This window comes from Petromyzon marinus, chromosome 71, assembly GCF_048934315.1.
Source record: "Petromyzon marinus isolate PM22_M1 ecotype Great Lakes invasive population chromosome 71, UKy_Petmar_22M1.pri1.0, whole genome shotgun sequence".
In the NCBI taxonomy this organism is placed as follows: Eukaryota; Metazoa; Chordata; class Hyperoartia; order Petromyzontiformes; family Petromyzontidae; genus Petromyzon; species Petromyzon marinus.
Window position 1 is genome coordinate 6,776,327 of NC_133737.1, and position 24,980 is coordinate 6,801,306.

A 24,980-nucleotide genomic window follows, 5' to 3' on the forward strand; every position below is an offset into this window, starting at 1 on the left:
TAGCTCCCGACAGAGGGAATGGCAGCCTTCTTACGTACTACATCTGTGTATGGTACACTAGCTGCACAGTGGCTGAGAGGAAAGCGCTTCAAAGGTCATCAACACGGCCCAAAAAATCGCCGGGTGCTCTCTCCCCACATTGGAAGAACTACACAATTCCCGTTGCATCGAAAAAGCGAAAAACATTATAAAGGACTCTTCTCACCCTGCACACTCTCTGTTTGAGCTGTTGCCATCAGACAGACGATTCAGATCAGACAAAACAAGGCCAAACAGATTCAAACACAGCTTTAATCCTACAGCAATAACCACACTCAATACTGCAAATTATTTATTAAGTAATACTGTTTACAATTGACTGTAAAATAGGGATGTGCAATGATAAAATGTACTTTTATGTGGGTATGTGGGTATACATGGGTAGTTTTTACATATGAAATGTATTGAGTATCTTTAATTTTATCTTATTTTTATTTCTTGTTTTATTTATTTCAATTTATGAATGATGTACTGACTGGTGAGCACTTTAAATTTCATTGTACTGGTGACAATGACAATAAAGGATCTATCTAGCCTCTCACATCAGACACCAATCCAGGGTAACTCCTGTATTCGACAGAGGTTCCAGATGGCACCAGTCCAGTTCCCGACAGAGGAAATGGCAGTCTCTCACACCAAACACCAGTACAGGCGAACTCCTGTATTCGACAGAGGTTCCAGTCGACACCAGTCTAGCTCCCGACAGAGGGAATGGTAGCGTCTCACACCAGACACCAGTCCAGGCGAACTCCTGTATTCGACAGGGGGTCCAGACGGCACCAGTCCAACCCCGGACAGACGGATTGGCAGCCTCTCACACCAGAACCCAGTCCAGGCGAACTCCTGTATTCGACAGGGGTTCCAGTCGACACCAGTTTAGCTCTCGACAGAGGGAATGGCAGCCTCTCCTATCTACAGACACCAGTCCAGGCGAACTCTTGTATTCGACAGGGGTTCCAGAGGCACCAGTCCAACTCCCGACAGAGGGAATGGCAGCCTCTCACACCAGAACCCAGTCCAGGCGAACTCCTGTATTCGACAGGGGTTCCAGTCGGCACCGGGCCAGCTCCCGACAGAGGGAATGGCAGCCTCTCCTATCTACAGACACCAGTCCAGGGTAACTCCTGTATTCGACAGGGGTTCCAGTCGGAAGCGGTCTAGCTCCCGACAGAGGGAATGGCAGCCTCTCACACCTGACACCAGTCCAGGGTAACTCCTGTATTCCACAGAGGTTCCAGATGGCACCAGTCTAGCTCCCGACGGAGGGAATGGCAGCCTCTCCTATCTACAGACACCAGTCCAGGGTAAGTCCTGTATTCGACAGAGGTTCCAGTCGGCACCAGTCTAGCTCCCGACAGAGGGAATGGTAGCCTCTCACACGAGACACCAGTCCAGGGTAACTCCTGTATTCGACAGGGGGTCCAGACGGCACCAGTCTAACTCCCGACAGAGGGAATGGCAGCCTCTCACACCAGAACCCAGTCCAGGCGAACTCCTGTATTCGACAGGGGTTCCAGTCGGCACCAGTTTAGCTCTCGACAGAGGGAATGGCAGTCTCTCCTATCTACAGACACCAGTCCAGGCGAACTCCTGTATTCGACAGGGGTTCCAGTCGGCACCGGGCCAGCTCCCGACAGAGGGAATGGCAGCCTCTCACACCAGAACCCAGTCCAGGCGAACTCCTGTATTCGACAGGGGTTCCAGTCGGCACCGGGCCAGCTCCCGACAGAGGGAATGGCAGCCTCTCCTATCTACAGACACCAGTCCAGGGTAACTCCTGTATTCAATAGGGGTTCCAGTCGGAACCGGTCTAGCTCCCGACAGAGGGAATGGCAGCCTCTCACACCTGACACCAGTTCAGGGTAAGTCCTGTATTCGACAGAGGTTCCAGTCGGCACCAGTCTAGCTCCCTACAGAGGGAATGGTAGCCTCTCACACCAGACACCAGTCCAGGGTAACTCCTGTATTCGACAGGGGGTCCAGACGGCACCAGTCTAACTCCCGACAGAGGGAATGGCAGCCTCTCACACCAGAACCCAGTCCAGGCGAACTCCTGTATTCGACAGGGGTTCCAGTCGGCACCAGTTTAGCTCTGGACAGAGGGAATGGCAGTCTCTCCTATCTACAGACACCAGTCCAGGCGAACTCCTGTATTCGACAGGGGTTCCAGTCGGCACCGGGCCAGCTCCCGACAGAGGGAATGGCAGCCTCTCCTATCTACAGACACCAGTCCAGGGTAACTCCTGTATTCGACAGGGGTTCCAGTCGGAACTGGTCTAGCTCCGGACAGAGGGAATGGCAGCCTCTCACACCTGACACCAGTCCAGGGTAACTCCTGTATTCGACAGAGGTTCCAGACGGCACCAGTCTAGCTCCCGACAGAGGAAATGCCAGCCTCTCATATCTACAGACACCAGTCCAGGGTAACTCCTGTATTCGACAGAGGTTCCAGACGGAACCAGTCTAGCTCCCGACAGAGGGAATGGCAGCCTTCTTACGTACTACATTTGTGTATGGTACACCAGCTGCACAGTGGCTCAGAGGAAAGCGCTGCAAAGGTCATCAACACGGCCCAAAAAATCGCCGGGTGCTCTCTCCCCACATTGGAAGAACTACACAATTCCCGTTGCATCGAAAAAGCGAAGAACATTATAAAGGACTCTTCTCACCCTGCACACTCTGTTTGAGCTGTTGCAATCAGACAGACGATTCAGATCAGACAAAACAAGGACAAACAGATTCAAACACAGCTTTAATCCTACAGCAATTACCACACTTAATACTGCTAATTATTTATTAAGTAATACTGTTTACAATTGACTGTAAAATAGGGATGTGCAATGATAAAATGTACTTTTATGTGGGTATACATGGGTAGTTTTTACATGTGAAATTTATTGATTATCTTTTATTTTATCTTATTTTTATTTCTTGTTTTATTTATGTAAATTCAAGAATGATGTACTTGTTTTATTTAAACGTACGAATGATGTACTGACTGGTGAGCACTTTAATTTCGTTGTACTGTTGACAATGACAATAAAGGATCTATCTAGCCTCTCACACCAGACACCAGTCCAGGGTAACTCCTGTATTCGACGGGGGTTCCAGTCGGCACCAGTCCAGCTCCCGACAGAGGGAATGGCAGCCTCTCCTATCTACAGACACCAGTCCAGGGTAACTACTGTATTCGACAGAGGTTCCAGACGGCACCAGTCCAGCTCCCGACAGAGAAAATGGCAGCCTCTCACACCAGACACCAGTCCAGGGTAACTCCTGCATTCGACAGGGGTTCCAGTCGGCACCAGTCCAGCTCCCGACAGAGGGAATGGCAGCCTCTCACACCAGACACCAGTCCAGGGTAACTCCTGTATTCGACAGGGGTTCCAGACGGAACCAGTCCAGCTCGCGACAGAGGGAATGGCAGCCTCTCACACCAGGAACCAGTCCAGGGTAACTCCTGTGTTCGACAGAGGTTCCAGTCGGAACTGGTCGAGCTCCCGACAGAGGGAATGGCAGCCTCTCCTATCAACAGACACCAGTCCAGGCGAACTCCTGTATTCGACAGGGGTTCCAGACGGCACCGGTCCAGCTCCCGACATAGGGAATGGCAGCCTCTCACACCATAGAGCAGTCCAGGGTAACTCCTGTATTCGACAGGGGTTCCAGATGGCACCAGTAAGGCTCCCGACAGAGGGAATGGCAGCCTCTCACACCAGACACCAGTCCAGGGGAACTCCTGTATTCGACAGAGGTTCCAGACGTCACTGGTCTATCTCCCGACAGAGGGAATGGCAGCCTCTCACACCAGACACCAGTCCACGGGAACTCCTGTATTCGACAGAGGTTCCAGATGGCACCAGTCCAGCTCCCGACAGAGGAAATGGCAGCCTCTCACACCAGACACCAGTCCAGGCGAACTCCTGTATTCGACAGGGGTTCCAGACGGCACCAGTCTATCTCCCGATAGAGGGAATGGCAGCCTCTCCTATCTACAGACACCAGTCCAGGGTAGCTCCTGTATTCGACAAGGGTTCCAGTCAGCACCGGTCTAGCTCCAGACAGAGGGAATGGCAGCCTCTCCTATCAACAGACACCAGTCCAGGGTAACTCCTGTATTCGACAGGGGTTCCAGACGGAACCAGTCCAGCTCTCGACAGAGGGAATGGCAACCTCTCCTATCCACAGATACCAGTCCAGGCGAACTCCTGTATTCAACAGGGGTTCCAGACGGCACCAGTCCAGCTCCCGACAGAGGAAATGGCAGCCTCTCACACCAGACACCAGTCTAGGGTAACTCCTGTATTCGACAGAGGTTTCAGACGGCACCAGTCTACCTGCAGACAGAGGGAATGGCAGCCTCTCCTATCTACAGACACCAGTCCAGGGTAAGTCCTGTATTCGACAGAGGTTCCAGTCGGCACCAGTCTAGCTCCCGACAGAGGGAATGGTAGCCTCTCACACCAGACACCAGTCCAGGGTAACTCCTGTATTCGACAGGGGTTCCAGACGGCACCAGTCTAACTCCCGACAGAGGGAATGGCAGCCTCTCACACCAGAACCCAGTCCAGGCGAACTCCTGTATTCGACAGGGGTTCCAGTCGGCACCAGTTTAGCTCTCGACAGAGGAAATGGCAGTCTCTCCTATCTACAGACACCAGTCCAGGCGAACTCCTGTATTCGACAGGGGTTCCAGTCGGCACCGGGCCAGCTCCCGACAGAGGGAATGGCAGCCTCTCCTATCTACAGACACCAGTCCAGGGTAACTTCTGTATTCGACAGGGGTTCCAGTCGGAACCGGTCTAGCTCTGGACAGAGGGAATGGCAGCCTCTCACACCTGACACCAGTCCAGGGTAACTCCTGTATTCGACAGAGGTTCCAGACGGCACCAGTCTAGCTCCCGACAGAGGAAATGGCAGCCTCTCATATCTACAGACACCAGTCCAGGGTAACTCCTGTATTCGACAGAGGTTCCAGACGGAACCAGTCTAGCTCCCGACAGAGGGAATGGCAGCCTTCTTACGTACTACATCTGTGTATGGTACACCAGCTGCACAGTGGCTCAGAGGAAAGCGCTGCAAAGGTCATCAACACGGCCCAAAAAATCGCCGGGTGCTCTCTCCCCACATTGGAAGAACTACACAATTCCCTTTGCATCGAAAAAGCGAAGAACATTATAAAGGACTCTTCTCACCCTGCACACTCTCTGTTTGAGCTGTTGCCATCAGACAGACGATTCAGATCAGACAAAACAAGGACAAACAGATTCAAACACAGCTTTAATCCTACAGCAATTACCACACTCAATACTGCTAATTATTTATTAAGTAATACTGTTTACAATTGACTGTAAAATAGGGATGTGCAATGATAAAATGTACTTTTATGTGGGTATGTGGGTATACTTGGGTAGTTTTTACATGTGATATTTATTGATTATCTTTTATTTTATCTTTTTATTTCTTGTTTTATTTATGTAAATTCAAGAATGATGTACTGACTGGTGAGCACTTTAATTTCGTTGTACTGTTGACAATGACAATAAAGGATCTATCTAGCCTCTCACACCAGACACCAGTCCAGGGTAACTCCTGTATTCGACGGGGGTTCCAGTCGGCACCAGTCCAGCTCCCGACAGAGGAAATGGCAGCCTCTCACACCAGACACCAGTCCAGGGTAACTCCTGCATTCGACAGGGGTTCCAGTCGGCACCAGTCCAGCTCCCGACAGAGGGAATGGCAGCCTCTCACACCAGACACCAGTCCAGGGTAACTCCTGTATTCGACAGGGGTTCCAGACGGAACCAGTCCAGCTCGCGACAGAGGGAATGGCAGCCTCTCACACCAGGAACCAGTCAGGGGAACTCCTGTATTCGACAGGGGTTCCAGTCGGCACCGGTCTAGCTCCAGACAGAGGGAATGGCAGCCTCTCCTATCAACAGACACCAGTCCAGGGTAACTCCTGTATTCGACAGGGGTTCCAGACAGAACCAGTCCAGCTCCCGACAGAGGAAATGGCAGCCTCTCACACCAGACACCAGTCTAGGGTAACTCCTGTATTCGACAGAGGTTCCAGACGGCACCAGTCTACCTGCAGACAGAGGGAATGGCAGCCTCTCCTATCTACAGACACCAGTCCAGGAGAACTCCTGTATTCGACAGGGGTTCCAGACGGCACTGGTCTATCTCCCGACAGAGGGAATGGCAGCCTCTCACACCAGACACCAGTCCACGGGAACTCCTGTATTCGACAGAGGTTCCAGATGGCACCAGTCCAGCTCCCGACAGAGGAAATGGCAGCCTCTCACACCAGACACCAGTCCAGGCGAACTCATGTATTCGACAGGGGTTCCAGACGGCACCAGTCTATCTCCCGACAGAGGGAATGGCAGCCTCTCCTATCTACAGACACCAGTCCAGGGTAGCTCCTGTATTCGACAAGGGTTCCAGTCGGCACCGGTCTAGCTCCAGACAGAGGGAATGGCAGCCTCTCCTATCAACAGACACCAGTCCAGGGTAACTCCTGTATTCGACAGGGGTTCCAGACAGAACCAGTCCAGCTCCCGACAGAGGGAATGGCAACCTCTCCTATCCACAGACACCAGTCCAGGCGAACTCCTGTATTCAACAGGGGTTCCAGACGGCACCAGTCCAGCTCCCGACAGAGGAAATGGCAGCCTCTCACACCAGACACCAGTCTAGGGTAACTCCTGTATTCGACAGAGGTTTCAGACGGCACCAGTCTACCTGCAGACAGAGGGAATAGCAGCCTCTCCTATCTACAGACACCAGTCCAGGGTAAGTCCTGTATTCGACAGAGGTTCCAGTCGGCACCAGTCTAGCTCCCGACAGAGGGAATGGTAGCCTCTCACACCAGACACCAGTCCAGGGTAACTCCTGTATTCGACAGGGGGTCCAGACGGCACCAGTCTAACTCCCGACAGAGGGAATGGCAGCCTCTCACACCAGAACCCAGTCCAGGCGAACTCCTGTATTCGACAGGGGTTCCAGTCGGCACCAGTTTAGCTCTCGACAGAGGGAATGGCAGTCTCTCCTATCTACAGACACCAGTCCAGGCGAACTCCTGTATTCGACAGGGGTTCCAGTCGGCACCGGGCCAGCTCCCGACAGAGGGAATGGCAGCCTCTCCTATCTACAGACACCAGTCCAGGGTAACTTCTGTATTCGACAGGGGTTCCAGTCGGAACCGGTCTAGCTCTGGACAGAGGGAATGGCAGCCTCTCACACCTGACACCAGTCCAGGGTAACTCCTGTATTCGACAGAGGTTCCAGACGGCACCAGTCTAGCTCCCGACAGAGGAAATGGCAGCCTCTCATATCTACAGACACCAGTCCAGGGTAACTCCTGTATTCGACAGAGGTTCCAGACGGAACCAGTCTAGCTCCCGACAGAGGGAATGGCAGCCTTCTTACGTACTACATCTGTGTATGGTTCACCAGCTGCACAGTGGCTCAGAGGAAAGCGCTGCAAAGGTCATCAACACGGCCCAAAAAATCGCCGGGTGCTCTCTCCCCACATTGGAAGAACTACACAATTCCCTTGCATCGAAAAAGCGAAGAACATTATAAAGGACTCTTCTCACCCTGCACACTCTCTGTTTGAGCTGTTGCCATCAGACAGACGATTCAGATCAGACAAAACAAGGACAAACAGATTCAAACACAGCTTTAATCCTACAGCAATTACCACACTCAATACTGCTAATTATTTATTAAGTAATACTGTTTACAATTGACTGTAAAATAGGGATGTACAATGATAAAATGTACTTTTATGTGGGTATGTGGGTATACTTGGGTAGTTTTTACATGTGATATTTATTGATTATCTTTTATTTTATCTTATTTTTATTTCTTGTTTTATTTATGTAAATTCAAGAATGATGTACTGACTGGTGAGCACTTTAATTTCGTTGTACTGTTGACAATGACAATAAAGGATCTATCTAGCCTCTCACACCAGACACCAGTCCAGGGTAACTCCTGTATTCGACGGGGGTTCCAGTCGGCACCAGTCCAGCTCCCGACAGAGGAAATGGCAGCCTCTCACACCAGACACCAGTCCAGGGTAACTCCTGTATTCGACAGGGGTTCCAGACGGAACCAGTCCAGCTCGCGACAGAGGGAATGGCAGCCTCTCACACCAGGAACCAGTCCAGGGTAACTCCTGTATTCGACAGGGGTTCCAGTCGGCACCGGTCTAGCTCCAGACAGGGAATGGCAGCCTCTCCTATCTACAGACACCAGTCCAGGCGAACTCCTGTATTCGACAGGGGTTCCAGACGGCACCGGTCCAGCTCCCGACATAGGGAATGGCAGCCTCTCACACCATACACCAGTCCAGGGTAACTCCTGTATTCGACAAGGGTTCCAGATGGCACCAGTCAGGCTCCCGACAGAGGGAATGGCAGCCTCTCACACCAGACACCAGTCCAATATAACTCCTGTATTCGACAGAGGTTCCAGACGGAACCAGTCCAGCTCCCGACAGAGGGAATGGCAGCCTCTCACACCAGAACCCAGTCCAGGGTAACTCCTGTATTCGACAGGGGTTACAGATGGCACCAGTCAGGCTCCCGACAGAGGGAATGGCAGCCTCTCACACCAGACACCAGTCCAGGGGAACTCCTGTATTCGACAGGGGTTCCAGACGTCACCGGTCTATCTCCCGACAGAGGGAATGTCAGCCTCTCACACCAGACACCAGTCCAGGGTAGCTCCTGTATTCGACAAGGGTTCCAGTCGGCACCGGTCTAGCTCCAGACAGAGGGAATGGCAGCCTCTCCTATCAACAGACACCAGTCCAGGGTAACTCCTGTATTCGACAGGGGTTCCAGACAGAACCAGTCCAGCTCCCGACAGAGGAAATGGCAGCCTCTCACACCAGACACCAGTCTAGGGTAACTCCTGTATTCGACAGAGGTTCCAGACGGCACCAGTCTACCTGCAGACAGAGGGAATGGCAGCCTCTCCTATCTACAGACACCAGTCCAGGAGAACTCCTGTATTCGACAGGGGTTCCAGACGGCACCGGTCCAGCTCCCGACAGAGGAAATGGCAGCCTCTCACACCCGGAACCAGTCCAGGGTAACTCCTGTATTCGACGGGGGTTCCAGACGGCACCGGTCCAGCTTCCGACAGAGGGAATGGTAGCCTCTCCTATCCACAGACACCAGTCCAGGCGAACTCCTGTATTCAACAGGGGTTCCAGACGGCACCAGTCCAGCTCCCGACAGAGGGAATGGCAGCCTCTCACACCAGACACCAGTCCAGGGGAACTCCTGTATTCGACAGAGGTTCCAATTGGCACCAGTCTAGCTCCCGGCAGAGGGAATGGCAGCCTCTCACACCAGACACCAGTCCAGGGTAACTCCTGTATTGGACATGGGTTCCAGTCGGCACCAGTCCAGCTCCCGACAGAGGGAATGGCAGCCTCTCCTATCTACAGACACCAGTCCAGGCGAACTCCTGTATTCGACGGGGGTTCCAGTCGGCACCAGTCCAGCTCCCGACAGAGGGAATGGCAGCCTCTCCTATCTACAGACACCAGTCCAGTGTGTGAGTGAGTGATTGGGTGAGTGGGTGGGTGGGTGACAGGATGAGTGGGTGGATGAGTGAGTGGGAGGGTGGGTGGATGGGTGGGTGAGTGAGTGGGTGAATGGGTGGGTGAGTGGGTGAGTGAGTGAGTGGGTGAGTGGGTGGGTGAGTGGGTGAGTGGGTGGGTGACAGGGTGAGTGGGTGAGTGGGTAGGTGGGTCGTTGGGTGGATGAGTGGGTAAATGGGTGGGTGAGTGGGTGGGTGGGTGGGTGAGTGGGTAGGTGGATGAGTGAGGGGGTTAGTGGGTGAATAGGTGGGTGAGTGGTTGAGTGGGTAGGTGGGTGGGTGAGTGGGTGAGTGAGTGACAGGGTGAGTGAGTGGGTGGGTGAGTTGGTGAGTGAGTGGGTGGCTGACAGGGTGAGTGGGTTGGTGGGTGAGTGGGTAGGTGGGTGGGTGGGTGAGTGAGTGAGTGGGTTTGTGGGTGAATGGGTGCGTGAGTGGTTGGGTGGGTAGGTGGGTGGGTGAGTGGGTGGGTGAGTGACAGGGTGAGTGGGTGGGTGCGTGAGTAGGTGGGTGGGTAGGTGGGTGGGTGAGTGGGTGGGTTGGTGGGAGAGTAGGTTAGTGGGTGAATGGGTGGGTGAGTGGGTGGGTGAGTGGGTGGGTGAGTGGATGGGTGAGTGGGTGAGTGAGTGACAGGGTGAGTGAGTGGGTGGGTGAGTGAGTGAAGCCTTTAACAGACTAGGGGCAAGTGCTGTTAGCGAGCACCCCACCCACTCACTGTCACTAACCCACTCAACCACCCTGTCATTCACCCACCCACTAACTCACCCACCCACTCACCCATCCACTAACTCACCCACCCACTAACTCACCCACCCACTAACTCACCCACCCACTCACTCATCCACCCACCCACTCACCCACTCACACACTCACTCACCCACCCACTCACCTACCCACCCACCCACTCACCCACCCACTCACCCACCCACCAACCCACCCACTAACCCACCCACCTACTCACCCACCCACTCACTCACCCACCCACCCACTCACCCACTCAATCACACTCACCCACTCACCCACCCACCCACTCACCAACCAAACCACTCACCCACTCACTCACTCACCCGCTCACCCACTCACCCACTCAATTCACACGTTTGTCGTCTGGATAGTTTTATTCGCTCTGCCCAGTCCACGCGACAACTCGACGTTCAAAGCGACGTTCAAAACGACGTTCAAAGTGACGACGTTTCGGGAAAGGAGATCGGGCAGGCAGCGCTAACACGAACGTGAGGCTTAGAGGAGGAGAAGGGGGGTTAATGTGGGTGGTGGTTGTAGTGCCGGTTTGTGGTGGTGGTGAGTGTGGTGGTGATGGTGGTGGTTGTGGTGGTGGTTGTGGTGCTGGTTGTGGTGGTGGCGAGTGTGGTGGTGGTTGTGGTGATGGTTGTGGTGATGGTGGTGGTTGTGGTGATGGTTGTGGTGATGGTTGTGGTGATCGTTGTGGTGAGGGTAGTGGTGGTGGGGATGGTGGTGGTGAGAGTGGTGGTTGTGGTAATGGTTGTGGTGGTGGTGAGTGTGGTGGTGGTTGTGGTGGTGGTGGTGGTTGTGGTGGTGGTTGTGGTGATGGTTGTGGTGATCGTTGTGGTGAGGGTAGTGGTGGTGGGGATGGTGGTGGTGGGGATGGTGGTGGTGGTGGTTGTGGTGATGGTTGTGGTGATGGTTGTAGTGAGGGTGGTGGTGGTGGTGAGTGTGGTGAGGGTGGTGGTGAGGGTGGTGGTGAGTGTGGTGATGATGGTGGTGAGGATGGTGAGGGTGGTGGTGAGTGTGGTGATGGTGGTGGTGAGGGTGCTGAGGGTGGTGGTGAGTGTGGTGATGGTTGTGGTGATGGTTGTGGTGGTGGTGATGGTTGTGGTGATGGTAGTGGTGGTGAGTGTGGGGAGGGTGGTGGTGAGAGTGGTGGTGAGTGTGGTGGTGAGTGTGGTGAGTGTGGTGGTGAGTGTGGTGGTGAGTGTGGTGAGGGTGGTGGTGAGTGGTGGTGAGTGTGGTGAGTGTGGTGAGTGTGGTGGTGGTGAGTGTGGTGGTGGTGAGTGTGGTGGAGGGTATGGTGGAGAGTGTGGTGGTGAATGTGGTGGTGAGTGTGGTGGTGAGTGTGGTGGTGAGTGTGGTGGTGAGTGTGGTGAGTGTGGTGATGAGTGTGGTGATGAGTGTGGTGATGAGTGTGGTGGTGAGTGTGGTGGTGAGTGTGGTGAGGGTGGTGAGTGTGGTGGTGAGTGTGGTGGTGAGTGTGGTGGTGAGTGTGGTGGAGAGTATGGTGGAGAGTGTGGTGGTGAGTGTGGTGGTGAGTGTGGTGGTGTGTGTGGTGGTGAGTGTGGTGGTGAGTGTGGTGGTGAGTGTGGTGGTGAGTGTGGTGGAGAGTATGGTGGTGAGTGTGGTGGTGAGTGTGGTGGTGTGTGTGGTGGTGAGTGTAGTAGTGAGGGTGGTGGTGAGTGTGGTGGTGAGTGTGGTGGTGAGTGTGGTGGTGAGTGTGGTGGTGAGTGTGGTGGTGAGTGTGGTGGTGAGTGTGGTGGTGAGTGTGGTGAGGGTGGAAGCGGTTTCATAGAAAGCAAAACCGGTTGGGCGCGAAGCGACGCTAACCCCTAACCCACTGTAAATATCCATAGCCATCGTCATCGATGACGTCATCGCCATCGACGACGTCATCGCCATCGATGACGTCATCGTCATCGACGTCATCGATGTCTTCATCATCATCGTCATCGACGTCATCGCCGTAAATGTCACCATAGACATGGATGCCGTCATCAATGTCGTCATCAATGTCGTCATCAATGTCGTCATTCACTTTGATAAATATAAAACGAAAACAAAGAAACAGGAAGCGAAAAAACAAAACTGAATCCCTCTCTCGCCCGTCCGTAACCATCCATCAATAACCATCCATCAATAACCATCTATCAATGTCTACATCAATCAACAACCATCCATCAATCTCTACATCAATCAACAACCATCCATCAATCCACAACCATCTATCAATAACCATCCATCAATCTCTACATCAATCAACAACCATCTATCAATGTCTAACCATCTATCAATCCCTCTCTCGCTCGTCCGTAACCATCCATCAATAACCATCCATCAATCTCTACATCAATCAACAACCATCCATCAATCTCTAACCATCTATCAATGTCTACATCAATCAACAACCATCCATCAATCCACAACCATCCATCAATCAACAACCATCTATCAATGTCTAACCATCTATCAATCCACAACCATCCATCAATCTCTAACCATCTATCAATGTCTAACCATCTATCAATCTCTAACCATCTATCAATCTCTATCCATCTATCAATCTCTAACCATCTATCAATCTCTAACCATCTATCAATCCACAACCATCCATCAATCAACAACCATCTATCAATCTCTCACCATCTATCAATCTCTAACCATCTATCAATCTCTAACCATCCATCAATCTCTCTATCAATCTCTAACCATCTATCAATCTCTAACCATCTATTAATCTATAACCATCTATCAATCTCTAACCATCTATCAATCCACAACCATCCATCAATCTCTAACCATCTATAAATCTCTACATCAATCAACAACCATCCATCAATCCACAACCATCCATCAATCAACAACCATCCATCAATCAACAACCATCTTTCAATGTCTAACCATCTATCAATCCACAACCATCCATCAATCTCTAACCATCTATCAATCTCTACATCACTCAACAACCATCCATCAATCCACAACCATCCATCAATCAACAACCATCCATCAATCAACAACCATCTTTCAATGTCTAACCATCTATCAATCCACAACCATCTATCAATGTCTAACCATCTATCAATCCACAACCATCCATCAATCTCTAACCATCTATCAATCTCTAACCATCTATCAATCTCTCTATCAATCTCTAACAATCTATCAATCCACAACCATATATCAATCTCTAACCATCTATCAATGTCGAATCATCTTTCAATCTCTAACCATCTATAAATCTCTAAACATCTATCAATCTCTAACCATCTATCAATCTCTAACCATCTATCAATCTCTATCAATATCTAACCATCTATACATCTCTAACCATCTATCAATCTCTAACCATCTATCAATCTCTAACCATCTATCAATCCATACACCATCCATCAATCTCTAACCATCTATCAATCTCTAACTATCTATCAATCTCTAACCATCTATCAATCTCTATCCATCTATCAATCTCTAACCACCTATCAATCTCTAACCATCTATCAATCTCTAACCATCTATCAATCTCTAACCATCCATCAATCTCTAACCATCCATCAATCTCTAACGATCCATCAATCTCTAACCATCCATCAATCTCTAACCATCTATCAATCTCTCTATCAATGTCTAACCATCTATCAATCCACAACCATCTATCAATCTCTAACCATCTATCAATCTCTACCCATCTATCAATCTCTAACCATCTATCAATATCTCTGTCAATCTCTAACCATCTATCAATCTCTAACCATCTATCAACCTCCCTATCAATCTCTAACCATCTATCAATCTCTAACCATCTATCAATCTATAACAATCTGTCAATCTCTAACCATCTATCAATCTCTAACCATCTACCAATCTCTAACCATCTATCAATCCACAACCATCTATCAATCCACAACCATCTATCAATCTCTAACCATCTATCAATCTCTACATCAATCTCTAACCATCTATCAATCTCTAACCATCCATCAATCAACAACCATCTATCAATCTCTAACCATCTATCAATCTCTAATCATCTATCAATCTCTAACCATCTATCAATCTCTAACCATCTATCAATCTCTAACCATTGATAGAGATAGTGATAGAGAGATTGATAGAGAGATTGAGATATATATTGATAGATAGATTGATATAGAGATGAATATAGATTTATAGAGAGATGGATAGAGATATTGATAGAGAGATGGATAGAGATATTGATAGATAGATTTATAGAGAGATCGATAGAGATATTGACAGAGAGATCGATAGAGATATTGACAGAGAGTTCGATAGAGAGATTGACAGAGAGATGGATAGAGAGATTGATAGAGATCGATAGGGAGATTGATAGAGACATTGATAGAGATATTGACAGAGAGATCGATATAGATATTGATAGATAGATTGATAGAGAGCTGGATAGAGATATTGATAGAGATTGATAGATTGATAGAGAGATGGATAGAGAGATCGATAGAGAGATCGATAGAGATATTGAAAGAGAGATTGATAGAGATATTGAAAGAGAGATTGATAGAGAGATCGTTAGAGAGATTGATAGAGAGATGATAGAGATTGATAGAGATATTGATAGAGAGATTGATAGAGATATTGATAGAGACATTGAAAGAGACATTGATAGATACATTGATAGAGACATTGATAGATAGATAGACACATTGATAGATATTGATAGAGAGATCGATAGAGACATTGATAGATAGATAGACAAATTGATAGAGAGATTGATAGAGAGATTGATAGAGAGATGGCTAAAGAGATTGATAGAGAGATGGCTAAAGAGATTGATAGAGAGATGGATAAAGAGATTGATAGTGAGATGGATAGAGATGGATAAAGAGATTGATAGAGATTGATGGAGATATTGATAGATTGAAAAAGAGATTGATAGAGAGATTGATAAAGAGATTGATGGAGAGATTGAGATATTGATAGAGATAATTGTAGAGATATGGATAGAGAGATCGATAGAGATAGATAGAGAGATCGATAGAGATATTGATAGATTGATAGAGACATTGATAGAGATATTGATAGATAGAGACATTGATAGAGATATTGATAGAGAGATAGAGACATTGATAGAGATATTGATAGAGAGATCGATAGAGACATTGATAGATAGATACATTGATAGAGATATTGATAGAGATTGATAGATTAGAGATATTGATAGAGATATTGATAGAGAGATTGATAGAGAGATTGATAGAGCGATGGACAGAGAGATTGATAGAGAGATTGATAGAGACATTGATAGAGAGATTGAGAGATATCGATGGAGACATTGATAGAGATGGATAGATAGATAGAGACATTGATAGAGACATTTATAGAGAGATTGATAAGAGATATTGATAGAGAGATTGATAGAGACATTGATAGAGAGATTGATAAGAGATATTGATAGAGAGATTGATAGAGATGGATAGAGAGATTGATAGAGATGGATAGAGAGATGGATAGAGATATTGATAGAGACATTGATAGAGATATTGATAGACTAATAGAGACATTGATAGATAGAGATATCATCGACAGAGAGACGGACAGACCCACGGCCCTGCGGGTGTTCCCGCACGTAGCCGCCCGCTCTCGCTCCACACCTCACCAGGAGCGCCACGACGTGCCTCAGAAGCTGCGCGGCGGGGGGAAAAAGTAAAAAATAAAAACTCGTCAAGGAACGGCGCCAGTCCCATCAGAGGGGGTCCCTCGCGCTATGTACACCAGAAGCCGGGCGGTGGCGGCGGTGGCGGTCTCGGCTACCATGCGCCTCAGATTCCGCTATTGAGCGGAGCTACCAGGCCAACGAACAACAACAACAACCGCCACCACCGCCTCAGCCGCCTCAGCCGCCGCATGACAACTCTCCCCGCCAGCAATGTACACGAAATGCGTCGTCGCCAGCGCCACCTATTTACACGCGCCACCTCGTAGCCCCAACCCCACCCCCCACCCACCATCGTCCCCTATAGCCGTGCACCCTATAAGCCGGACCCCCCATATCCGCCTTCTCGGCCCCGTCCGCTATAGCGGGCCCCCCCCCCCTTCCCTCCCTGCCCCCCATGTGTCTGTGAGCGCGCCGTGCGGATTAACTTTTAAACGCGCTGTACACCCCCCACAGCCGCTCCTCATCCCCCTCTCAAACCCCTCCACCCGCATAGCTGCCCCTGCAACGGCACCTTACCCACCCCCAGGCCCCAGCCCGCCGCTCCCCGCCCTCAGAAAAAAAAGACAAAACAACAACAACAACCGTCGGGAGCGGTCGAGGCAACAACGTCCGGGGCTTCCGGGCCGGGAGGAGGGGTAAGAGAGCGCCGGAGGACTCTGGAAAATTCCGGAGGAACTTCCGGAAGATTCCGGAGAATTCCGGAAGATTCCGGAGAATTCCGGAGGAACTTCCGGAGAACTTCCGGAGGATTCCGGAGGAACTTCCGGAGAACCGTCGTTCCTAACCCCCGCTCCCCCACCCCCCCTCCCTAACCAACCAACGCTCCCACGCCCGCCCACGTTTTTGTCGTCTTCCACGGGGAGAAGGATGATGAGAGAGAGAGAGGAGGGGGTGTAACACTTTTGAGACGCCTCTCCCCATCGGTGGAGACGCCTTGGCTTCAACCGCGTCCCGGCACTTGATCCCCGGGTGAGAGAACCGTTCCCGGCAGCCAGCCATCATCCTCTGCCTCCACTGTCCGCCCCTCCTCCTCCACCCCCGCCACCACCACCACCACCACCCAGCCCCCCCACGGAGTCCATCAGCTCCTTCCTCCCAATCACCGCCCTCCGTCTTCGGCAGGGGTCGCCGTCTTCAAATCCCGTAGGGGTCACTGTCTTCAAATCCGGTAGGGGTCACCGTCTTCAAATCCGGTAGGGGTCACCGTCTTCAAATCCGGTAGGGGTCACCGTCTTCAAATCCCGTAGGGGTCACCGTCTTCAAATCCGGTAGGGGTCACCGTCTTCAAATCCGGTAGGGGTCACCGTCTTCAAATCCGGTAGGGGTCACCGTCTTCAAATCCGGTAGGGGTCACCGTCTTCAAATCCGGTAGGGGTCACCGTCTTCAAGTCCGGTAGGGGTCACCGTCTTCAAATCCGGCAGGGGTCGCCGTCTTCAAATCCGGTAGGGGTCACCGTCTTCAAATCCCGTAGGGGTCACCGTCTTCAAATCCGGTAGGGGTCACCGTCTTCAAATCCGGTAGGGGTCACCGTCTTCAAATCCGGTAGGGGTCACCGTCTTCAAATCTGGTAGGGGTCACCGTCTTCGTCTCCGGCGGCAAGGAGGGGGGTCACCGTCGCATGTAGCCCCCCCCCGCTCCCCTCCCCCCGCCGCCTTTCCCCCCTCCCCCTCCCACGCCCCCCCCCGCCGCCGCCGCCGCCGCTCCCCCCCCTCCCCCCTTCCCCATGTAGGCGGCGGCGGCGGCCGCAGCCGCGGCCGCCGCCGCCGCCGCCGCGGCCGCGGCCGCCGCGTGGTGCTGGGCGACGGCGTGGTGAGCGGCGGTGGCGTGGTGAGCGTGGTGCACGTGGTGAGGGTGGCCCAGCTGCTGCTGCTGCTGCTGATGCTGCTGCTGCTGCTGCTGATGGTGGTGGTGGTGGTGAGGGACGTTGACCCCGGCGGCGGCCGCCGAATTGGCAACGGCGGACGCCGAATTGGCCCCTCCCTGCGAGGCCGCCGCCGCCGCCGCCGCCGGCTGCTGCTGCTGCTGCTGCTGGGCAGGCGGTGGCGGGGTGTGGGTGGGGTGGGCGTGGGCCAACGGGTGAGCGTGGGGGTGAGCGTGGGGGTGAGCGTGGGGGTGAGCGTGGGGGTGGACTCCTCCTCCTCCTCCTCCTCCTCCGGCACCGCCGACCGGCTGAACTCCGACGCCGGCTACCGGCGAGCACAGCATCGAGCCGAGGTGCGAGCCGCCTCCGCCGCCTCCGCCGCCTCCGCCGCCTCCGCCGCCTCCGCCGCCTCCGCCGCCGCCCCCCGAGGCCGCCCCGGCGCCGGGCGGCACCGCCGACGGCGCCGCCGCCGGGTGCTGCTCCTGGTGCGAGAGCGCCATCATCCCCAGGGGCCCCACCTGGTACTGCGGCTGCCCGACATAGCCGTAGGCGGCCGCGTGGTGGTGGTGGTGGTGGTGGGGCGAGGCGTGGTGGTGGGGGGCGTGAGGGTGAGGGTGGTGGTGGTGGGGGTGGTGGTGGTGGTGGTGGGCGGCGTGGGGGTGAAGGTTCGGGTGACCGGGGTGACCGGGGTGCCCGGGGTGACCGGGCACCCCGGGCACCCCGGGCACCCCGGGGTGACCGCCGCCGCTGCTGCCTCCGTGGCCGTGCGGGTGAGGGGGGTGCTGCTGCCCGTGCGGGTGCACGCGGTACTGAATGGCGGCGGGGCCGTAAGCCCCTCCGTGGGCCGGGTTCGGGGCTCCGCCCGCCCCCGCCAAGCCGCCTCCTCCTCCTCCTCCGCCCCCCGTGGGGGCCAGCAGGCCGAGTCCGCCCATCGCCCCCACGGCCCGCTGGGAGGCCCCCGGCGAGGCCCCGAGGGCCCGCGACTGCTGCATCGCCGTGCAGCTGAAGAGCTGCGGCTGCCCGCCCGGCGGCCGGGTCGGCGGCGGGACCCCCGAGCCGCCGTCGCCGCCGCCGGATCCGCCGGATCCGCCGGGCGCGGCCAAGCTCCCCGGCCCGCCTCCGCCTCCTCCGCCTCCTCCGCCGCCTCCTCCGGCTCCGCCGGCGGCCGCCGAGACTCCGGCGCCGCCGCCGCCGCCCCCGCCGGGCCCCTTGAGCTGCTGCGCTCGCTGCGCGTGGTGGTGGAGGTGAGGGGCGTGAGCGTGGTGAGCGTGGAGGTGGTGAGCGTGAGGGTGCTGCTGCTGCTGCTGCTGGTGGTGGTGGCTCAAGGCCACGTGGGGAGTCTGCGGAGGAGGAGGAGGAGGAGTGGAGCCGGCGGGGAGGTGCGACAGAACGCCGCCGCCGCCGCCGCCGTAGCCGGGAGACGCCGAGGGCCCTGCCTGGACGTAGGCCGACGAAGGGCCGCCGCCTCCGCCGGACGACGAGCCTCCGGCGGTCCCACCACCACCACCACCACCACCGCCTCCTCCTCCTCCTCCCGGGGTCGCGGGCGAAGCGCCGTACCCCAGGGTGTGCTCCACCAGGCCGTTGGTGAGCTGCTGCAGGCGGGCGAGGCTGAAGGAGGCCGAGTTCTGGACGGCGGCCGCCTGTACGGCGGCGGCCATGGCGGCCGCGCCGGGCCCGAAGCCGTAGTCGGCCTGGCCCAGGCGCTCGTAGAGGCTCATGGTGGCCGCCAGCTGCTGCTGGTGGTGGTGGTGCTGCTGGTGGTGGTGGTGCTGATGATGCTGCTGCTGCTGATGATGATGATGGTGATGCTGCTGCTGCTGCTGCTGATGGTGGAGCTGGAGCTGCTGCTGCTGCTGCTGGAGCTGGAGCTGCTGCTGCTGCGAGGACGAAGACGACGAGGAGGATGAGGAGGAGGCCAAGGACGCGGAGGAGGATGTGGAGCAGCCCAGCGACGGAGGGATGGGGCCCAGCAGCTCGGCGCTGTGCCCCTGCTGAGCGAATGAGGCCATGCAGAGGGAGCGGATGCCAACACCGCCGCCGCCGCCGCTCACTCTCCGGTATCCGCCACCACCGCCACCGCCACCGCCCTGTGATTTCAGCCCACACGTAGCTGGTGAACCAACCCTCTGCTGCTGCTGCTGCTGCTGTTGTAGGGCTGCCCGGGCCGAAGCGGCGGAAGCCCCGCCGCTTCGCTGCTGCTGCTGCTGCCGCTGCTGCTGCTGCTGCTGTTGCTGCGCGGCCGAAGCCGCCCGCAGCTGGACGAGGTTGCAGGCGGCGGCAGCGTCCGGGTGGTGGGCAAGGCCGTAGGAGCAGCTGCCGCTGTTGCCGCCGTTGCCGCCGTTGCCGCCACCGACGACCGCTCCCTGCTGCTGCTGCTGCTGCTGCTGGAGGCTTGGACCGTCGTAGGAACCGCCGCCGCCGCCGGAGCCGGAGCCTTCGTACGAGTCTCCGGCGCCGGTGCTGTCCATGCTGCCCAGGTCGCTGAAGCCCGAGTCGCCGACCGGCTGCGAGGCGTCCGACACGACGGGGCTCGCCTCCACGCCGTCGCCGCGGTCGGCGCCGGGTGGCGGGAGGGGCGGCTGCTGGGGCTGCTGGGGCTGCTGAGGAGGAGGCTGAGGAGGAGGCTGAGGAGGAGGCTGGGGCGGGCTGCTCGCCGAGTGCACCGATTGGCTGCGGAGCGACGAGGGCGCCGAGCCCGCGGGGCTCGACAGCCCCGAGCCGCCGCCACCGTGGGAGTGCGCCGAGGGCACGGGGCTCGCCGCGCCGGCAGCGGCGGCGACCGACGACGAGGACGGCGGCGGCGGCGGCTCGCCGGCCGCGTGTCCCGGCGGGCTGCGCCGCTCACCGGGCGGTCCGGGGCCTCCGCCGGGGCTGCGGTCGTGAGCCTTGCCGAGGGCCCGCAGGAAGTCCCCGGCGGGCGACGTTCCCGAGCGGGACTTGATGACGGTGAAAGGGATCGCCGGGACATCGTCGACGCCACCGCCGCCTCGAGGGATCGCCTTGTGCTGCTGCTGCTGCTGTTGCATCAGCTGCTGCTGCTGCTGCTGCTGCATCAGAAGCTGCTGCTGCTGCTGCAGGCTTGGCAACGGAGGGCCAAAGTCTCCGCGGGTCGCCTGGCCGCCAGGGAAGGGGCCGCCGCCCGCCCGCACGCGGGCCGCCGACGGCTGGCACCCTCCGCCCCCTCCGCCCCCGCCGCCGCCCCCGCCGGCGTCGCCGCCGCCGCAGAAGCCCGCCACTGCCCGCGCCTGCAGGAGGACGAAGTCCCGGCGGGACTGGTAGTCGTACGCGGCCGCCAGGGCCGCCGACGCCGCCGACGCCGACGCCGGCGAAGACGGCGAGGCCACCGCCGGCGAGGCCGCCGGCGAGGCCGCCGCCAGGCCGGCGGCCTGCGCCTGGAAGGCCTCCCGCCTGGCCAGCGCCGGGGACCGGCGGTAGTCGCCGGCGGTGGGGATGGGAGGGCCTCGGCAGGCGCCGACGTTGCCGGCCTGGCAGTCGGGGCGGCCGGCCGACGGGGGCGAGGGGTACTCGGGGCGGGGCCGCTGAGCCGGCGCCGCCAGGTACTTGAACTCCGATTGGCCGGGGCGGGTCGGGGTGAACTCCGATTGGCTGGGGCGTGTCGGGGTGAACTCCGATTGGCTGGGGCGTGTCGGGGTGAACTCCGATTGGCTGGGGTGTGTCGGGGTGAATTCCGATTGGCTGGGGCGGGTCGGGGTGAACTCTGATTGGCTGGGGCGGGTCGGAGTGAATTCTGATTGGCTGTGGTGAGTGGGAGTGAACTCCGATTGGCTGGGGTGTGTCGGAGTGAACTCTGATTGGCTGCGGTGAGTGGGCGTGAACTCTGATTGGCTGGGGTGTGTCGGAGTGAACTCTGATTGGCTGCGATGAGTGGGAGTGAATTCCGATTGGCTAGGGTGTGTCGGAGTGAACTCCGATTGGCTGCGGTGAGTGGGCGTGAACTCTGATTGGCTCGGGTGTGTCGGAGTGAATTCTGATTGGCTGCGGTGAGTGGGCGTGAACTCTGATTGGCTGGGGTGGGTCGGAGTGAATTCTGATTGGCTGTGGTGAGTGGGAGTGAACTCTGATTGGCTGGGTTGGGTCGGAGTGAACTCTGATTGGCTGGGATGGGTGGGAGTGAATTCTGACTGGCTGGGATGGGTCGGTGTGAACTCTGATTGGCTGGCGCGGGTCGGAGTGAACTCTGATTGGCTGGCGCGGTTCGGAGTGAACTCCGATTGGCTGGGGCGGGTCGGAGTGAACTCTGATTGGCTGGGGCAGGTCGGAGTGAACTCCGATTGGCTGGGGCGGGTCGGAGTGAACTCTGATTGGCTGGGGCGGGTCGGAGTGAACTCCGATTGGCTGGGGCGGGTCGGAGTGAACTCCGATTGGCTGGGGCGGGTCGGAGTGAACTCTGATTGGCTGGGGCGGGTCGGAGTGAACTCCGATTGGCTGGGGCGGGTCGGAGTGAACTCCGATTGGCTGGGGCGGGTCGGAGTGAACTCCGATTGAACGGCGTGGCCACGGCCCCGCGCGGATTCGGCAAATCCCATCTCGGTCCGGAACTCTGCCGCCACCTCCACCTGGGGACCCTCCGCCGTGGGGCTCTCCTCCTCCGCCCTGGAACCCTCCGCGGTGGGGCCCCCGTCCTCCGCCGTCGGGCCCTCCGGGGCCCGGCATTCCGCAGTGGCGTTCCCGGCCCCTGGAGCTCCGAACTCCGTTCCCGGAGCTCCGAACTCCGTTCCCGGAGCTCCGAACTCCGTTCCCGGAGCTCCGAACTCCGTTCCCGGAGCTCCGAACTCGGCTTCCGGGGCTCCGAACTCGGCTCCGGGCGCCTGTGGCCGCGGATCCTCCTCCTCCATCTCCACCTCCTCCTCCTCAGGAGGACGACGACGGAGAGGCGAGTGGGGCGGCTGAGAGCCGACCGTCGCCTCCTCGTCCTCCTCCTCTCCCGCAGATTGGTCGCCCGCCACCACCGGCGCCGTCACCGCCTCCACCGCCACCGCCCCCACCGCCCTCGTCGTCCGGAGCTCCCCCGAGTGGCCGGCCTCCTCCTCCTCATCCACCTCGTCCACCTCATCATCATCCTCCTCCTCCTCCTGCCGCTCATCTCCAGCACCGACGCGCCGCTCCTCCTCCTCCTCCTCCTCGTCCTCCTCCTCCTCCTCCGCATCATCGTTGATGTGGATCAGATGGTGGTGGTGGTGGTCGTGGTGGTGGTGGTGGTGGTGGGGCACCGCACCGATAGCCACGGGGCTGTGCTGCTCGCTATGCTCCAGGTGGCGGATGGCCTCGGCCGTCTCCGGCGAAGCCGCCGCCGCCGCCGCCAAATCGGCCTCCTCCTCCACTTCCTGCTGCTCCTCCTCCCTCACTTCCTGTCGCCGCTCCTCCTCCCTCACTTCCTGTCGCCGCTCCTCCTCCCTCACTTCCTGTCGCCGCTCCTCCCTCACTTCCTGTTGCCGCTCCTCCCTCACTTCCTGTTGCCGCTCCTCCTCCCTCACTCCCTGCCGCTCCTCCTCCTCCACTCCCTGCCGCTGCTTCTGTTGCCGTTCCACATCCGCGGCGGCTTCACCGGACTCATCCTCCTCCTCCTCCTCGTCCACCTCATCCACCTCATCCTCCTCCTCCTCGTCCTCCTCCTCATCGCCGACGCCGACGCCGCCGGGACGCGCGGTCGGACACGGGCAATCGGCTTCCGCGAGAGCGACCCCCTCTGCCGCCCTCCTCCTCCCCGGCGCCTCTGCATCACCCTCCAACTCCTCCTCCTCCTCCTCCCCCTCCCCGTCGTCGTCGTCCTCCTGGTGTCCCTCGGCCTCCTCGGCGGCGGCGGCCGCGGCCACGGCCGCCGCCGCCGCCGCCGCCATCAGCTCCTCGGTGGCGTCGTCTTCGTCTTCGTCATCCTCCTCCTCCTCCTCGTGGTGGTGGTGGCGGCGGTGGTGGTGGTGGCGGTGATCGCCTTGGGCATCGTCGCCGACGTGACGGAGGTGCTGCAGTTGCAGCTGCTGCTGCTGCTGCTGCTGGAGCTGCTGCTGCTGCTGCTGGTGGTGGAGCTGCTGCTGCTGCTGGTGGAGGAGGAGGAGGTGGTGGCCGTCCCGGGCCGAGCGCCGGGCCCGAGCCTCCTGGGTGAGCGACTCGACGGCCCGCTCCGTCTCCGGGTCGCGCTCCACGCAGACCACCTCACGCCCCAACGGTCGGGTGCTCTCCCTCGCCGCCGGCACCGGCACCGCCGCCGGCACCGGCACCGCCACCGGCACCGGCACCGGCGCCGGCTGCTGCTGCTGCTGCTTATCCTTCCTGCGCCGCTGCTGCTTCTCAACGGCCGCGGTGGCGGTGCCGGCGGCGGCGGCGGCGATCGCCGCCAGCACCCCCTGCCTCCTGGGCCTACGCGGCGGCGGAGCCGACGGAGCCGACGGAGCCGACGGAGCCGACGGAGCCGACGGAGCCGACGGAGCCGACGGAGCCGACGGAGCCGACGGAGCCGACGGAGCCGCCGGTTTCACTTCATCCGCCGAGGGGTCGTCAAAACCCGAGGCCGCGGCTTCCTTCACAGACACCTCCTCCTCCTCCTCTTCCTCCTCCTCCTCCTCCTCCTCCGCCTCCTCCTCTTCCGCATCCTCCTCCTCCACCTGCTGCTCCTCCACCTGCTGCTGCTCCTGCTGCTGCCGGCCGACCGCCGCCGCGGGCACCTCCGGTCCCGCCCTGCCCCCCACCGCAGGATCCTCCTCCTCCTCCTCCTCGGCCTTCCCCGGCGTGCCGAGCCTGCCGGCGTCCGCCGCCGCCGCCGCCCGTCGCTCCGCCCTCCGATTGGCGCGACGCTCCGGTGACCGGCGGCCGCAACCGACGCCGACGCCCCTCCTGGGCGTCCCCGCGACTTCGCGGTGCCGGGGCCTCTTCGCCTTGGGCCTCGGAGGCCGCTCCCCGCGCCTGCCGCTCCCCGCCCCGCACTCGCCCCCCTCCTCGCCGTCATCCGCCACCGCCTTCCCCACCTCCTCCACCTCCTCCTCCTCCTCCTCCTCCTCGTC

General features: G+C 57.2%; 1 protein-coding gene across 1 annotated transcript in view; it reads right to left on the bottom strand.

Annotated features, from left to right (window-relative positions):
* Positions 1–12,232: 12,232 nt before the first annotated feature.
* The window catches only part of LOC116958091 (uncharacterized), a 118,905-nt gene continuing 106,157 nt past the window's right edge, over positions 12,233–24,980 (bottom strand). Inside the window, exons 24-26 of the mRNA XM_076055367.1 lie at positions 17,775–24,911; positions 15,988–16,066; positions 12,233–12,444 (exon numbers count right to left, since the gene is read on the bottom strand). Of these exons, the coding sequence (XP_075911482.1) occupies positions 12,233–12,444; positions 15,988–16,066; positions 17,775–24,911 (7,428 nt within the window). The remainder of the gene's footprint in view (positions 12,445–15,987; positions 16,067–17,774; positions 24,912–24,980) is intronic.